General features: G+C 37.6%; 1 protein-coding gene across 5 annotated transcripts in view; it reads right to left on the bottom strand.

Moving 5' to 3' along the window:
• GOLGA4 (golgin A4) overlaps positions 1–18981 on the bottom strand; it is a 104655-nt gene that overhangs the window by 60478 nt on the left and 25196 nt on the right. For 3 of the 5 annotated variants that reach the window (XM_069561302.1, XM_069561303.1, XM_069561304.1), the window contains exons 3-7: positions 17471–17569; positions 13153–13218; positions 4571–4885; positions 3794–3841; positions 2385–2441 (exon numbers count right to left, since the gene is read on the bottom strand). In XM_069561302.1, coding sequence (XP_069417403.1) covers positions 2385–2441; positions 3794–3841; positions 4571–4885; positions 13153–13218; positions 17471–17569 — 585 coding nt within the window. The remainder of the gene's footprint in view (positions 1–2384; positions 2442–3793; positions 3842–4570; positions 4886–13152; positions 13219–17470; positions 17570–18981) is intronic. The other 2 variants (XM_069561305.1, XM_069561306.1) reach the window with 1 other exon arrangement.

The raw sequence follows: 18981 nt of genomic DNA, 5'->3' as shown, positions 1-18981 counted from the left end.
ATCTCTTGAAAAATTTTCCACAGTTTGTTGTGATCCACATAGTCAAAAGCTTTGGCGTAGTCACTAAAGCAAAAGTAGATGTTTTTCTGGAATTTCTTTGCTTTTTCGACGATCCAGTAGATGTTGGCAATTTGATCTCTGGTTCCTCTGGCTTTTCTAAATCCAGCTTGAACATCAGGAAGTTCACGGTTCACGTATTGCTGAAGCCTGGCTTGGAGAATTTTGAGCATGACTTTACTAGCATGTGAGATGAGTGCAATTGTGCAGTAGTTTGAACATTCTTTGGCATTGGAATGAAAACTGACCTTTTCCAGTCCTATGGCCACTGCTGAGTTTTCCAAATTTGCTGGCATATTGAGTGCAGCACTTTCACAGCATCATCTTTCAGGATTTGAAACAGCTCAACTGGAATTCCATCACCTTCACTAGTTTTGTTCGTACTGATGCTTCTTAAGGCCCACTTGACTTCGCATTCCAGGATGTCTGGCTCTAGGTGAGTGATCACACCATCATGGTTATCTGGGGCATGAAGATCTTTTTTGTATAGTTCTTATATGTATTCTTGCCACCTCTTCTTAATATCTTCTACTTCTGTTAGGCCCATACCATTTCTGTCCTTTATTGTGCTCATCTTTGCATGAAATGTTCCCTTAGTATATCTAATTTTCTTGACAAGATCTCTAGTCTTTCCCATTCTATTGCCTTCCTCTTTTTCTTTGCATTGATCATGGAGGAAGGCTTTCTTATCTCTCCTTATTATTCTGTGGAACTCTGCATTCAAATGGGTATATCTTTCCTTTTCTCCTTTGCCTTTCACTTCTTTTCTCTTCTCAGCTATTTGTAAGGCCTACTCAGACAACCATTTTGCCGTTTTGCATTTCTTTTTCTTGGGGATGATCTTGATCACTGCCTCCTGTACAATGCCACGAACCTCCATCCATAGTTCATCAGGCACTCTATCAGATCTAAACCTGTGAATCTATTTGTCACTTCCACTGTATAACTGTAAGGGATTTGATTTAGGTCATACCTGAATGGTCTAGTGGTTCTCCCTACTTTCTTCAATTTAAGTCTGAATTTGGCAATAACAGGTTCATGATCTGTTATTTCAAGTCTATGAGGTTTATAATGTTGGGATTAAGGCAAATGAGCAATTTTGGATCTTCTCAATTATCATCAAGCTCTTCCACAGATGAAATGCAAGGAAAAGAAAAGGAATAAGAAGACAAGTAGATTTAGAGAGACTTAAAAGATACATCAAAAAGTTTTTACATAGGCAAGACTATAGCATCTCAAGGTATACACTTAGGTGATAAAACCTTAAAAGAAATACAGGGAAATACATTTAAGTTAGGATAGCAGTTACTTTTGGAGAAAGGGAAGGCGCTGTGAATGGGCTGGGAAGCACAGAGGACTTTCTGGATGGCCAGCAACATTCTACTTCTTGACCACGGTGATGGCTACACAGTGGTCACTACGTATGTGGAAGCTGTATTTCTGTCATGATTTTCTACATCTGTTATAGTTTATGACTAAAAGATGGTAAAATGATTATAATAAGTGATATAGCAGAGACCTAAAATGCTGTTCTCTAACCAATTTAAGCCAATATTTTCCAATCTTCTTAAGGTAGGACCAGAAACAGAAATTAGCAAAGCATGACTCCAAATGATAAGTATTTGCCTGGATTTGATAGTTTACTGTAAAAATTACACCCTTCCCCCCAAATTACAAGAAACATAATTTTTGTTTTACTTCACCAAAAAGGTAAAAAGGTTGCTGATTAGGAAAAAACAAAAAGAAGCCTGAACTACCTAAGAGACAGGTTAGCCTTAGAAGTTGTCACTGACTGTCTATGCAGGCAAATTACATTCTATTGTTAAATAAGCCATTTTTAAGTCATTACGGGAACATCTTAGAGATATAATGGATTCATTTCAAACCAACACAACAAAATAAGTATTGCAATAAAACAATACTTTTGGTTTCCCAGAGTATGTAAAAGTCATGTTTACACTATTTACACTAAATAACTATTTAGTGTGCAACAGCATTAAAAAAGCACATACCTTAATAATTCAAAAAATATTTTATTGCTAAAAGATACCTTCATCTGATAACACAGGGTTGCCACAAACCTTCAATCTGTAAAAATGCAAGATCTCTGAAGCACAATAAAATAAGGTCTGCCTGTAATTTCACCAACATGTATCTTAGGGAAACCACACAAATAAAAACTAAAAGAACTGACCCCTGGTCTTGTAGGCTGATCTAGCTAGTTTTCACTATAATGGGGTACATATGAAACTATCCCAATACATAAAACAGTCCTGATAAATATGAGAAATTTAGTCACTATTCTCAAAGTACTATTCTCAACTTACCTCTCTTAACTCTCCAATCCTCCGAAGTGCTTTATCCTGACTCTGACTTAATATACCCTTTAAAAGGAAAAAAAAAAAAAAAAAGCTGGTTCAAACAATCACATGACATAGTAATGAAAATCAAGTTAAAAAGATCACAAATCACTGAATTTTACTTCTAACACCCTTTACTTCTGCAACTAGGCAATCACAACTCTCTCCTGCCACTTAGTGGTAGATTTATGTACATCTAGAAACAAAAAAACAGACAAATCAAAGAAACACAAGCAAGGTCCTCACAGAACTTAGGAATAAGATGACCTTTTGAGAATGAGTTTATGGAATATTAATAATACAATGGATTAAATCAGAACTATCCCCTCACTTCTACAGACCACATGTTTAACAAATTATCAAATCAAATACTTTATGTGTAATAATCTAATTTTCACACATGTTAGGGACAATTAGAATAGTGAAATCAGCAACAAATAACTGATGTTACTATTCTCAACTGATTATATTCCAAACCAAAGTCATATAATTTAATGTTGTACTCAAAGCAGACTATTATTAATGGTAAATTAAATATTTTAAAATAATATACATAGGGAAATAAAGTTTACCAAAACTCACTTTACAAATAACTTTTTGGTTATACAATTAATGTCTCTTAATGGGACAATACGTTAAACTGTTTTAATAACTTGTACAGTAAGAGTGAAGACTATTTGCATTTTATAAATAACAGCACCGTCTGAACTGGAGTGATAGTTCCCCTGAGCTCTGACATGTGAATTATCCCCTGGGACGCCTGCTGGGAAATTTTTGGCCACGAACAGGATGACAGAGAAGGGCAGAAGTAAGTTACCAGGAGAACTATAATCACTCCTACTCTCCACACACTTTATAAGCAGCAACCTCAGGAAACAGAAGAGAGGATGCTTATTTTTGGACCCTGATATAAGGATAAGAAACAGATGTCTTCAGGTATTTGAAAGCGAAAGTGAAGTTGCTCAGTTGTGCCGACTCTTGGCAATCCCATGGACTGTAGCTTATCAGACTCCTCCGTCCATGGGATTTTCCAGGCAAGAATACTGGAGGGGGTTGCCATCTCCTTCAAGTTGTATATTTATCTACCAGTAAAACAAAGATGCAGCCTACAGACTGAGCGACCAGGAAACATACTTGAGAGAGGCAAGCAAGTTAAATCCAAACTTCTTAAATACTGCTCTCGAGGAAGCCCATCCCTACCAGAGGCAAAAACATTTGAGATTTCTCTCATTCTCTTCATCAAAATCCCTAATAGTAAAACAGGTTAAATACTTTGGTCATATGAACAATTATTAAAAGCCAGGGTCTTATTACAAAATCCTTTCTAATTTTAAAATTACATATGAATCAATATAAATAGCCAATAAATCACTTACTTGTAGCTTTTTCTTCTCTCTATGAAGAGCCTGATAAGCTGTAACAAGCTAAAATAAAGAAAAAGTCACAAATAACATCAGTCATTCCTACATAAATGCAGTTAACTATTCTAAACTCTGCTAAAATATCTCATTATGGAAGTCAAAAAATAAGTCAAAGGAACACTTTAATAGACAATTCAAGTTAATTATATGCATATACAGTTGAAACTAAATAATATAGGTAATATATTTCTAAAAAATAAAATGCAACTTGACTATAAAAATACTAGATTACATTTGATTTCACCTAGACACATACCTCTAATACATAATTCATAAAATGGGATCTCACCTAGACACATACCTCACATACCTAATTCACAAAATGCGATTAGAGCCCATTGCCTAAAGACTACTCAAACTGTGGTCACAGATCAGTCTCACAAACAAAAGCATCACCTGGAGCCTGCTATTTAAATAGAAAAAGAAGTTCTTGGGCCCCACCTCACACTAACTGAATGAGAAGCAGAGGGAGGGTGGAGAAAGCAATGTGAGATTCAGAAGGCTACAGGCAACAATTTGCTCCAAAATTTTACTAAGAGTCCTGGCCGAAGGGCCTCAGCACCAGTGAAGGTCTTTAACTAGATACTGCCACACACTACTTACCACCAGGATCCAGCGGAGCTAGGGAATCAACAGTTCAGCCAACGACAGGCGTAAAGACCAGGCCGTAACATGAATTAGAGAACATGAGGAGGAAATTTTCATACTAGCAAAAAAAAGTCATGCCCCTACCTCACAACATTTCCCTCTGTAGCCATTCAACCTTCGTTCCGTCCTCCGCAACCACTGGATCAACTGCTCTTTGCCGAGACTGTCTACATTCCCGAGTGAGTCTTCAGTCTCACTCTCCATATCAGAGGGTGGATCAAAGAAGGCAGCAGAAGAGTCCAGGTCGAACCGATTCAGGGATTCTCTAGAAGACGTGCGTACCAAAGATTCTTTAGAGGATGATCGGACTAGAGATTCCTTTACTGGACTCCGAAACAAAGACTCCACAGACGGCACCCGGAGTTGGAGCTTCTGTGCAAAAGACTGCGTGTCACTTGACTACAACCAAAACACAACAAAACATGGGGGTTAAAACACACCTTTAGACTTCTATTATTCCCTAATCACTAGCAAGAACCTGTTAAAAGCTCTAGCACCTTTAACTTCATTCCTGACATTTTACACAATACAGTGTTTGCTGAAAAACGAGAGATGCCCGGTTATTTCTGAAAAGGCTCTGGACCTTGAGTCAGAGGACTGGGGTGTAGGTCCCAGGTCTGTCACCGAGCAGTGGAATGACCTTCCCTAAGTCACTTCCCCTCGGTTTGCCCGTCTGTAAAAAAGAAGGAAGGTCTTTCCCAGCAGACCTCACCTGTGTGCTATGCGATTCATCCACTAAACTAAGATCCTTGGAGGCAGGGGCCAGCAATACCACAGTGTACACCCAGGACCTCAACTGGGGATATGTACTGTGAGGCGTGAAGTGTGTGGCTGAATCTGGAGTCTGCCTGGAGGCGCAGAGTCCTTAACACTCTTCTCAGGCAGAGGGTAGGTAACGCAGAGTGAACCCATTTTGCTCAGTAAGAGAACACAAGGCAGAGCTGACTGGTGACGTTCGGCTCTGCTCTACTTACCACCGTCTAGGGGAATAAACGTAAGCGTTACAAAATCATGAAGGGCAGTGACAACCTGAGCTCAAGCCCCTGTGCGTGGGTCAGTAAGCCTCATGTCAGAAACAGTGATCTGCAAGAGCTATTCTCTTAATCAGCATATTAATATTAATGATAATGCATTACTTTGTAAAACAGCCATGGAAAATACTATAATTCAATAACTTGTATTATTAAAAGCAGCATTATTTTGTTCACATGACAGCAGTCAGTACTTAAGGTGTTTCCTAGAAACTCATTCTCATTAGTGCAACAGTAACAGTGAGTGGGTCTGAGTGGTAAGATTTTAGGTGATTTTTACTTTCATTTTTCTATTTTCGTGTACTTTGCAATTTATTCCTTCATAATGTGCAAGTTTTACCTCTGTTCTGGGACAGGGCGGAGAAAGTTTTAAGGGAGAGGAGGGACCCTCATGCTCAAAACCCTGAAGACCCACTTTACGCCTACTCCATTACCAGCCACTTGTGAACCACACAAAAAGTGCTTTTCAGCTCCTATAGACAATCTCCTTGTAAACTGCCTTAGGACAAACAAGTGAGAAATTTGACTAGCACTAGAAATAACTGTTATTTTAGGTGAGCTAGGACTAATGAACAATGTCAAAGACATTATGTGCAGAAGCTCCCTGCTTGGCAGGAAGGTGACTGAGTGTCATCATTCAGCCTGTTGGGCTGCCAAGCAAAGCTGCCTAAGTTTAAATCCTGGTTCCGCCACAACCAATGTTCAAGACATGAGTCAAGTTACTTAACCTCACGAGTCTTTTTTTCACCTCTCCAAAATAGGGATGACAAAAATAATAATGATGGTAATAATACTACTACCCACCTCATAAGGATGCCACAAGGACTGAATGAGTTAACATGTACACGCAAATTGCTTATAATGTAGCAAATATGCAATAAACATTGATTATCATTATCAGTATCAGAGAAAGAAGACTAAAAGACAGACTTTCACTTAAGAACCATACTCAAGCTTGTGCGGCAGACTCTTCTGGCTCTACAGTGCAGTAGCTTAGACCACAGGCTCTGCATCCAGACTTCATGGGTTCAAGTCTTCCTTCCACCACCGACCAGCAATATGACCTTAGGCAAGTTACACTGCCCCTCTCTGCCTCTGTTTCTCCATAAGTAAACTGGGGAAAACAGCACTCACCTATCTATCAATAGATACGTAATCCTCCCTTCTTCCTTTCCGCCAGACGCCAGTTTCGTTCAGGCTAACAGTACAGCCAGGTTAACAATCACCTTCTCAAATACGAACTAAAACCACAATGAGACACTACCCCATATCCACTAGGATGGCTAAAATTACAACTATGGAAAACTCCAAGTATTGGTGAGGATATAAAGCCATCCATTTTGGAAAACTACTAGCATTTATTAACATTAAAACTAAACACACGTGTACTCTGTGGACCAGCAGTTTGATCCACTGGAGAAGGGATAGGCTACCCACTCCAGTATTCTTGGGCTTTCCTTGTGGCTCAGCTAGTAAAGAATCCACCTGCAATGCAGGAAAACTGGGTTCAATCCTTCGGTTGGGAAGATCCCCTGCAGAAGAGAAAGGCTACCCACTCCAGTAGTCTGGCCTGGAGAATTCCATGGACTGTATAGTCCATGGGGTCACAAAGAATAGGACACGATTGAGCAACTTTCACTTCACTATATATCCAGTACATATGTATAATTATGTTCAACAAAAGACATGCACTAGAATCTTACAGCAGCACTGTTCAAAACAGTGCCGAACCTGAAACTACTGTTGATGCTCATCAGTAACAGACGGGAAAAAGCGACTGTTATCTGATCATTAACGGGGTACTAGACAGCAACAAGAATTAAAGATTGATAGCCACAAATGAGGATATACATGAATCTAACACTAACAGTATTAAACAAAAGAAGCCAGACACAAAAGAATATCTACTTCTGATTCTATTTACATAAACTCTGAAACAGGCAAAATTAATCTAGAAGCCACAACGGTAGTTACCCCCACCCCCAGTGTGACAGGAGGACAGAATGGAACACAACGGTTTCTGGGAAGCTGGTAATTTCTGTTTCTTGATTTTGGGTGCTGGTTAGAAAGCTGTGTTTGGTTTGTGAAAATTCAGAAAGCTGTATATGGACTACACGATACTTTTCTGTATGTAGATATTATAGTGTGATACATTACATTTCAATTAAAGGATTTTTAAAATTAGCTCTGGGCTTCCCTGGTGGTTCAGTGATAAAGAATCCACCTGCCAATGCAGGAGACACTGGTTCGTTCCCTGATCCAGGAGGATCCACATGCCTCCGAGCAACTAAGCTGTGCCCCTATTAAGCCTGTGCTCTGGAGTCTGGGAGCTGCAACTACAAAGCTTGGATGCCCTAGAGCCTGTGCTAGGCAACAGGAGAAGGCATGGCAATGAGAAGCCACACACCACAACTAGAGGGTAGCCCCTGTTCACCACCACTGGAGCAAAGCCCACACAGCCACAAAGACCCAGCACAGCTACAAATAAAAGAACTAACAAAATTATAAAAAAATATAAATTTAAAATAATAATAAAATTAGCTTTTCCCAGACTCTGGTTCAGCCACGAGTGGGCTGTGTGCCAAAGTTCAGCCAGTAATGGATACTACTGAGTGGGACTCTAAAGGATGGGACCTTCCGGAGTTTTCTGGCAGTCCAGTGGCTAGGACTCCACACTTTCACTGTGGGGGCCTGGGTACAGCCCCTGGTCAGAGAACTAAGATCCCACAAGCCACACAGTGCAGCCAAAAACCATGATGGAACCTTCTAGAAGAAACATTATTTTCCTGATGAAAAAGAATGTGTCTTTTGTCCTGTTGAGAATGGAGATGTATTTCCTGGAGGCCAAACTTGGAACTGTGAGGGTGAAAGGCAGTGATGAGAATGAGAGGGAAAACAGAGGGCAGGACAAGAAGTCAAAGGGAAAAGGGCCTCTAACAACTGTCTCCAGCGTTTCTGCTACATGAAAAACTCAACCCCCGCTGGCTCCAACCACTGTCAGGCTTCTGGCACCAAAGACATTCAGCGATTTGTAACTCATTGTTTAAAAAGCTGATGGGGATTAGAGAAGCAGAAATGTGTAAGTAAAAATAAATGAACACAGACTTACTTTTTAACACTCCTCCTTCCTATTTCCCCAACAGTGTTGTTGTTCAGACCTTTATCCTCTACCAGCTGGGTCTCTGTAGTGGCCTTCTGTTCTCCTGCCTCAAATCTCTTACCTACCAATGTGCCGCTGTGTCACACAGCCACTAGGATTTTTAGCATTTCTTCCTAGTTCTTAATTTGAACTCTCACTTAATAGAAAGATCAAAATCCTTCATTTATGTTCAAGATTCCCACTTCCCAAGACCCATTTCTTTGTAAAATCACCCCTCCACATAACAGAAACTTAATTCTTTTTCTTTGAGAGTTTACCCTTAAGATGATAGTGTGTTTATTATACATTAGTCCCAGTAACCAGTTCACAAAACAATTCTTTCAGGTAGATAAGTTGATATTTTTACCTACTGTTCCTAAAAACATGTATCTAAAAATGTATCTTGATTTTTTTTTTACTTAAGTTCTAATAGGTAACTTCCTATTTCCTGAGCAAATGCGTTGTCTGTGTGCCTGTGTGTGTGTTAGTCACTCAGCCGTGTCCGACTCTTTGCAACCCCATGGACTGAAGCCCACCAGGCTCCTCTGTCCATGAGATTTTCCAGGCAAGGATACTGGAGTGGGTCACCATTTCCTTCTCCAGGGGATCATCCCCCTCTGTACTATCACCCAAAGTTTCTGTGCATATGGAAACCCAGACATCCTTCAAAAGTGAGCTCAAATTTCTGGGTTTCTCCCATCAGAAACTGCCTTTCTTAATGGCTAAGCACTTTACCAGGACCACTGCTGGAGCACATACTGCCTTCTGACTCACCATTAGTTACTTACTCACGGATAACAACTAACTGTTTATGCCTTAAAACAACTACAGAGATAATACAGCACAGTGGTTAAGAACAGATTTCCTGATTTGAATCCAGCTTTACTACTTACTAACTTTAAGACCTCTGTTTCAATTTCCTCATCTATTAAAAAACAAAACAAAATTACTCTAGTAGATTGTTATGAGGATTAAATGGGCAAAAACATTTAAAACAATGTCTCGTATAGGAAGCACTAAATATGTTTTCCTACACTGTATCCACTGCACACACACCCTCACCCCAAACTTTATACTCTCTTAGGACAGGATCCATATTCTCTATTTCTGTAGTCTTGCCTCAGTGCTTTCCACAGGAGGTGCTTAGGACACATTTGTTCAGCTGAACATTAACCTGGCAATATGATAATGATGATCTAATGGGAAAACTTGAAATACTCAATGACTGGTCAAAATTATATATATCATTTTTTTTATATAGTGTATCTTATTCTCGAAATCATGGGAAAGCATTAATACAACATCAGTAACACTCTACAATAACGTTCATAAGCTTTATTCATAACAGAAAACTAACAAACAGCCCAGGCGTCCATCAATAAGTGAATACCTACAGAATATTCATACAGAAATACTACACAACAACAGATAGGAACAAACTACTGATAACTACAGAAAGGATGAGGTTCCAAAAACACTGTGCTGGGTGAAAGAAGCCTTCCGCAGAACAGTGTATACTCTATGAGGCCACTTACATGAAAATCTAAAATAAGCAAAACTCATCTGTCGTATGGTGGGAAACAATTAAAGCAGGTTGCCTCTGAGAGGAGCACCACAAGGGAACTTTCTGGGGTTATGATAATCTTCCATAACCTGTGGCTGGGTTTGGCACATACAACTGTCAAAAGTCACATTTCATTTTCTATAAAATTCACTTCAAAAAAGAAATTACAAACACTGATTTCTAGATAATGATACGCATACTAAAACATTAGTACTGTGGCCTACAACTTTGAAAGGCATCAAAAAAAATAAAACAGATTGAGGTACAAATAGAGGAATGAATATATGGTTAGAAAAAAGAGTATGGTAAAGTACCAGTGGCAGAATTGAGGTGTTAGGTACACATATGTTCACTTTATAAAGTTCCTTCAACTTTTCTGTTGGAAATTTTTCATAACTATTGAAAATAAAATTAAAAGCAGTCTTTCACTTTGAGCAGTATTCAAAAACAGCAATGAAAATTTCAAAATTTGATTTTACTACTATAATTTCTTTTTAAAAAAATTAATGATTTTCAAAACCAGACTTTTTCCCACAACCTAAAAAAAAAAAATAACAGCATATGAGAATGGCCATTTAAATTCCTATGTTTTGCTCTACTGAATTAAGTGAAATTCAATTGTTATTTTGCTTTTGTTGTTTTTACTGAAGGTTAGTTGACTTACAATGATATGTTCATTTCAGGCATGAAACATACTGATTATATACTTTTACAGATTATGCAATAAACTTATTACAATGTTACTGACTCTATTCCCACTGCGGTACATTACACATCCCTATGACTTATTTATTTTATAGCTGGAAATCTGTAGCTCTCAATCCCTTTGCCTATTTCACCATGCCCCCACCCTCCTCGCCTCTGGCAACCACTAGTCTGTTCTCCACATCTCATTTTAACAGCATATAAATTTAAATAAGGCAATGCATGGCAAAAAATTATAGCTGGGGAGACTGATGCTTTTGTCAATCTACGATAATCCCACTCTCAATAACTAGTCACTGGTCTCTGGGCAAGTAATTTAAGGTTTCATGCCCAATATCTCATCTACACAATAAGAGGGTAATACTAGATCCTATAGTTATCCTAAACTGCCAAAACACTAAAACTATAATCTAATAAAACTATTTCACAGCTTCTCAGATAAGGATGAATGCTCATATATACTTGTTTCACAAACTATATTTTTCTCTATTACATGGTGGCATACACTAATTATTTTCAAATATCTGAGTTTTTTAAGTCTGTCTAAGGTAAAATGTCAATCTATGAATGAAGAGTCATTTTGATTAGCTGAATGTTATGTACCGATTACCTGAATTTTGTGTACCGAATTAAACTGAAGAGTCAACTACTGTTAAGTATAACAGACATTTTTTTGAAAAGGGTATACTACACTTTTCTGCTTTTTTAGATAAAGACAGTGAGTAACGCTTTGTAATGACATCTCTGCCACAAACTGTGTGCCAACATCTACTGATTTACAGAGGATGATCTACCCAGTAGTAAGGGGGTCACAAGCAGCTACACTTTATAAACTCTTGGGCTTGCTTTTCACCATCTCTTCTACCTTGGTGTCAACTCTGATTTCCTGCTTCCAATTACAGTAAAGCATTCTACCCGCTTCGGGGATATCCATTGTTCCTAATTTGCTAACAGCAACCAACAACCAACCTGTCAGAAATTTGTATAAAAGCAAACAGACTCTGAGTGGAGGTGTCTCCTTGTAACAAGAATTAAATGAGATCACGCACATAAAATGATCAACAACTCCTGAGACACAGTAAACGCAACAAACACAACTAACTTTCTGAGTATCACACAAGTTCATTCCTCACCTTAATCAAAACTTAAGTCTCTCCTGAGTTTGATCAAAACATTGGTTATTATTCATTCTAGTTTCTGCATTCATAATTATATTCAGTCTGTCTGGACTATTCTAGAATAGAATAAGCATTCTAAATAATATTTTCTGATTAATATTCTTTAAAGATCACTGGATCTGTCCAGTAACATTTAGACTGATGCCTCCCAATATTTTACCCCTCCCTCAAGGCACTTGCAAAAAATTATGTATTTGTAAAAGGACTTGGGATTAATTGGGGATGTTTCAAGGCCCAGGGACTTGGCCCAGAATCTGACTGGCCTCCCTGGAAAGAATGAGGTTCTCAGCTCACAGGTAAGCTGTTCATGGAGTTTGGGAAGCTAGACAATACTTTAGAATGTTTAGTCTGCATGATTTAGTTCATAAATCAGGTTGTTGAGAACTGCCTATGTTCGTGCTCCAGGTCCACAGAATCAGAAATGTTACTGCCCTACACTAGACACTGTTGAGAATAGCCAGGTTAATGATGAATAATCATCAGTAAAGCCAAAAATAATAAATGTTCATCTCAGACACTGCTATCATTAGGATTTTTTTAATGAATTTCTTTCTTTTTTGGAAGGAGTCAAAAGAAGGTTACATGAGTCCCACTCTCCAAATAACTTTTTAAAGTCAAAGATAAACTTAATTCGCTAGTAATAAGATATTCTGCATTAGAACAAACTTTAAAAGAAATGCCATTTTCTTAACATCCCCCTTCTAGAATATGTAACTCAACATGTCTTTCAGTATGACTTCTAATCTTTTACAACTATAAAGTCAATCTTTTTTTTTCAAAGTTTCATCTTCAGTGCCATTAGGTTTTTAAATGGGCAATAATGGAAGCTTACAAGACTGGTGTGTGTATACATATATACATACATATATATACATGTATTACTTTCACTTTAAACTTTTTCCAAAAAACCATCAACAAACTTGGATTTACCATACATACTGCATCAAGTGTTTGGACATCACTGTTTCATGGTAAAGTCAAATGCTAATAATATATAGACTGACACTGAAATGACTTGCTCTTTCTTTTAAATAACATATAAAACAAACCTGAGGAGTTGTGGGTTCACTTCCATTAACACTGTCGGGAGATTTTGTGGCTTGGAAAGACGCATTCTAAGAAAAACAAAGAAACACTGTAAAGAGAGGATCAGAAAACTGAAGTTTTAAAACTCTTAAGAATAAAGGCCAAGCACCAAAACCTATCAGACACACATCTATTAAATAAAATTAGTAATTGCTCACTTATTAGAATTTTTTCATGCAAGGCAAAACTAGTATGGTAAGTATTCTAGAAAATTCATTTTGCTATTTTATCTGTAACTAAACAGCAAGGATTAGTACGTAGCAAAATTTATTTCAAACTAATCCCATGCCTCCCCCCATTACAATCACCCCATTTTTTTCCCTCAATACAAAATTAACATCAGGAATTCAATCAGCAAAACTCATTCAAGTAGAAAACTATCCGGAGGAAGTAATGTCAATTGTTCCTTACAATTAAATACTATTTAAAGTTATTCGGGCTAAGCTCTGAAAAATATCTTCCTAATAAGAAATGGAAATGCCTCATTCATTTAAAGCCACCAGTCTAAATGAAATTGGTAGGACAGTTTTCAGAAAAATTTAAAATTAAAAATAATTTCTTCCACAAATGAAAGTTTTTTGTTCTGTTCTGTTGGTATGACAAATGTTCTTACACAGCATTCTACTTATTACATCAAACCTGTGTGAGTTCCATACGGTTTGATATTCTTCGAGACTCAAAATTCTACACTATTCATAATACGTTAAGTGTCTAACTAAAATTAAACCTATAGAAGCAGCTCATGATAAAGTAACGTCCATGTTTTAAACAAAAGCATTCAACCAGACACTAGCCACTATGTTTCAGTAACTTGGTGCTTAAAAAGTACATCTCCCTACAACCTCTAGGGCTAACCAAGAAAAGGTCAAATACATGACTCTTCTTATTCTTAAATACAAGTGGGGAAGGCATGCAACTTTGCAAGAGTGTTCTCAAATTTTTGAACTCTCATTAGGTATTTGATACTATGAAATAATTAATTTTTGTTGTGATAAATGTACTATGATTATGTAGCTTTAGTCTTTATCTTTTAGAAATATATAACAAAATAGGTAAGATTTCTGAAATTTGCTTCAAATAATCCCATGGGGATGGGGGAGAGGGGTATCTGCATGTGTGATGAGAGCGGAAGGGGTATGGTTAGGGAGGTGTGAGGGGATGGTATAAGATAGCCATGAGTTATTATTTGCTGACACTGGACAATGGATATTGGCGGAAGGACAAGAAATCTTATGCAATTTTTATTGCTATTTCCACTCTTGCTATGTTTGAATTTTCCCCTTATAAAAGTTTAAATACCTTGTCCCTCCAACATAAAAAGAGCTATCAAATTTTATCAGTCCAAGACACCTCCTTAAACTTACATAGAGGAGAACAGTTAGGGGAATATAGGAATTAACTTTTATCTTCCTCTTCTCTGCCATCTCAAAGAATTAGAAGCTGGATACATGGCATACATTTGTACATTATAATTAATGCTTTCCAGCCCTAAAAATATCCTATACTACACACTCTAAAATAAAAGACATATTTCACAGAGATCATCAGCAAGTCTCTCTGCCAGGCAACTGAAAAGTAATTGTCTATGTGCAGCAAAAATGCTTACATATACTTCATATTCAGTTGCACAGAATATTAAAAAGATGTTTACTCAAGACTAGAACTTTAATAAATAAAATTAAATTAAATGAATTTTATTTATCAAGGGAAAAAAAGGAAAGTAACTGACTGTTAAATTATGGAGAAAGCAAACAAGAGAGCTCCGTAAGAGATTCTATTTTATGTAGTAAAAAAAACCTGGCACATTATTGTGATCCATACAAAAACAGATATTCTACAACTGTTTGAAATACCACTCTACCAAACAAACAACATAATATTTAAAAACTTTTCTTTCCTGTACCTATATTTTAATTTACTTGCTATACCATATATCAGGCTTCCCTGGTAGCTCAGATGGTAAAGAATCTTTCTACAAGACTCTCGCGGGAGACCCAGGTTCGACCCTGGGTTGGGAAGATCCTCTGGAGAAGAGACTGGCTACCCACTCCAGTATTCTTGCCTGGAGAATCCCATGGACAGAGGTGCCTGGAAAGCCCCAGTTCATGGGGTCACAGAGTAAGACATGACTGAGTTAGTAACTGCAAAAAATACTATATATCTGAATGAATGCAAGACAACTAAAGAAAGTACTGAACTGTGTTACCATGAAAATTTAAGTTAGGAATCCCTAGAAACAAAAATTACAGATATTATCACCACGTATAATGCCTTCTTCATTTCTGCCCTGCAAATTCTCATCTCTCAACTTTCAAATGCCTCTCATTGTGAAGCCTCCTATGGCTGGCCTGAGGGACTAACACATTTCCTATGCTTGTATTTTCTTCTACAATGCCTTAATTCTTTTGAATTGTTAAGCGTATTTTGACATTTTTGTCTCAATACTATACTACAAACGTTCAGAGGGCAAGAACCCTACAATTTGCCTGACTGACAGTAGAGGCTCAAGGATTGCTTCTTAACCCCTTATGCAGCCCTTCTTTCAGTGCAAGAAGACTTCTGAATGCCTCCCAGCCGACAGAAGCCCAAAGAACTAGCTCAACACACATCAATACTCAACGGTCACCAACACTGACTCCTGGAGGCAATTGTTAGATAACAAGAAAATGTTTCTAAAGTGCATTTAATTTAAAAGTACACACAGGTTTCCTGCCAGATTTGTCTTCAATTATGATTTGTTACATCTTTCAACAATCACTTTTAACTGCTGTAAGGTTATACCATGGTTTTATGTGAGGAGAAATGTTGTTACCTGAACAAACAAACAAACAAAATTTAAATGAGATTATCACAGACTTTCAGCCTACTTACCATATTTTAAATAGTTCTAAAGTCTTCATTTTAAAATTATTAGCATTTTTTTGTAATAGGATAGGTATTCAATATGAATTGTTTTTATGTACTTATAGAAGTGGACCTAGAAGAAGTTCTTTTTTTTTTTTGTCAAGCCTCCATTACTACTACATGAAGTGGAATATCATTTTATATTTTTAAAATAAGTTGGTAAGTTATCTCCAACTGGGACTCCTATCTCCCTCTCAGGACTGAAAACAATGAGGTATAACTGGTAGCCCAGAACCAAGAAGAGACCTCTATTACTGAGAGCCAAGCTAAGGCGTCACAAGAATTCTCAGCTGCTTTCTTTTCTAAAACCAAGTTTAGAAGGAAGGTAATATAGGACTGCTACTGGCCACATGCAGACCAAGTCTTTGCTGGCTGCACGACTTAAGTATGAGTGTGTGCTTAGTCGTTCAGTTGTGTTTGACTCTTTGAGACTACAGACCGACAGGCTCCTCTGTCCGTGAAATTTTCCAGGAAAGAATACTGAAGTAGGTTGCCATTTCCTCCAAGGATCTTTCCAACCCAGGGATCTTACCTGTGTCTTTTGCATCTCCTGCACTGGCAGGTGAGTTCTTTATCACTGAGCCAAGTGGGAAGCCCCATGAGTAAGTACAGAAATGTTCTAATGTCATCACCAGCTGCTTAATAAATTAAACCAACTCTTATTGTTTAAAAAAAACCTCAATCCCAGTTCAGCTGGTGTTCATTCTAACACCAAAAGCTATCCTTACTTGGCAATCAAACGTCTAACTTTTAATTTGCTAAATTTATTAATTTAGCAAATTTTCCAAAGTAGAATTATACACAAGATTCAAAATTGTATGAATTCAGTCAGCTGAAAGATAAAGAGGTAATTTTTTTCCTTTCAAATGTTTAATACACACAAAACTGGTAGTCTCCCAAAATAAGATGCAACTAACTTGTTACAGTAGACTCCACCTGCCTACTCAATATTGCTTAATTATGGATTTATATACAATGATTTTTTTCATTCCTAAAAATGTGAGTAACATCTCAAAATATTCTTGGCCTCCTACCATTAGTTGAACAGAGATTCCTAGCAATACATACCTCTTTTAGTTAATGAGCAAACATTCCCTAGGGAGGAAAACTTAAGAGTTCATACCAAGTAAAAGTATTCTTTGCTATATTAATGAAAACAGTGTTAAACTTTGTTGCTGTTAAAAAGCTAGCAAACACACACCAGCCATGAGAACTCAGCAGTTTACACTCTTATTTTTTTAGAGCAAGGTTAGCAACACAGCACTGAAAATGCTTTGAGAGGTGGTCAGTGACAAGCAACATGAGATATGCTTCTAGAATGACCAAATTACTCTGCTTCCCCATACAGGGAATGCAGAAAGCGGTGGAAGGACTCACCACACTTTCAGTCTGGGTTTTAGGCTGCTTGGAGGAATCCAAAGCAAAGATAGTATACTCAGAGAGAAAAGCAGGCTCTGCTATCATCCCGGCTAGGAGCTGTCTCATTCAGGGTAATGAGCAGAGGCATAAACATAAAATAAAGGATGAAAAACAAATCATAAGGGCATGTTGCAAAGTTCTCATCCCACAAACACGCACAACACTCTAGTGGCCTTGCACTACCACCACTCTACCCACAGAAATAGTAAGCTCCTGGGAAGGTTCAGAGAGATGAGCTGAGCTGTTCTGGACCTCAAAACTCAACTTTAAACAACTTGCTTATCGACAGACAAATGATGTATGCAACAGGCACCCTAGCACACAGCACGTCTGGCAATTCAGCATTAAAGTCTACACCAATAAGAACAATTCATGATAAAGAACACAAAGCCTTAAATACTGAGCTGCTCATTTCTATTGACAGAAAAAGACAGCATGGAAATTTATGGGGCAGATAAACACACAAAACTTTAATCATTTATTTGTACTTATATACAAATAAGTCTTCTCCAATACATACAGCAGAAATTTTTAAAACAAATTGATAATAAATTTTAAGGATAAATTCTATTATACTATAGATAGCTCTTTTGATATTCATTCTCATCTACATAATTTTCTTTCATAAACTGTATACTATATACCAAAATAGTATCATGATTTCGATGTGTAAGAAATTATAATTAAAATGAACTTTTTGACGGTGAGGGTTACACAAACACACACAAGTTAAAAATTGCATTTCTAATTATTTTTCTCTACCTAGCCCATTTTGGGGCCTGCTTTTTTTTTCTGCCCACAATTTTCTGTTCTTTTTCAGAAAATAATTATTACTTCATTTACCTTACTGAAGATACTTGTTTTTCAAAGTCTTATCCAGACTGCCCTTTTAATTATTTTAATTTCACCTGCAATAAATTGATACAGCCCAATTTCTGTTTTTATTGGTTGTCTTCTCAGCATTTCTTTTGTCATTTTCATTTACAGGCTCCTTTTCAGGAAAGTATTACCTTTCCCCTTCCTTCTGTGCTCACCCCTCCTTATCCAGTCAGTCTGACTCCCTGAGTCCCAGTTTGGGTTTCCAGCCCTAGCAACACAGAGGTTATCACAGACTCAGTCACTAAGCCCATGTGAGGTATGGTTCAGTTCTTGGTCACACAGCCTCCCTAGAGACAGCAGCTTCTCACAATGGGCCACAGAGAGCTCTAGGCATCAGCTGGGAAAAGCTTTTCTCAGCTGCCTTTCATGAGTGCTGTGAGCCCCACTTTAGCCTCTGGCCTGTAGCACTAAAACAAATTCTGGCAGCACAGAACCCTTCCGGTCCTTCTCAACCAGCATTCAAAGAGAAAATTAAGTCCTAATGCCAGACCTAAGGCATCTGCTAGCTAGCATCCACTGTTATACGTCATGAATTAGTATATCCCCTCTGTACTACTCTATCCTCTTTTAGGAAAGAGACCCTGGAAAGC

The sequence above is a fragment of the Ovis canadensis genome, chromosome 19, assembly GCF_042477335.2.
Source record: "Ovis canadensis isolate MfBH-ARS-UI-01 breed Bighorn chromosome 19, ARS-UI_OviCan_v2, whole genome shotgun sequence".
Classification (NCBI taxonomy): Eukaryota; Metazoa; Chordata; class Mammalia; order Artiodactyla; family Bovidae; genus Ovis; species Ovis canadensis.
This window is presented reverse-complemented; position numbering and strand designations above follow the sequence as displayed.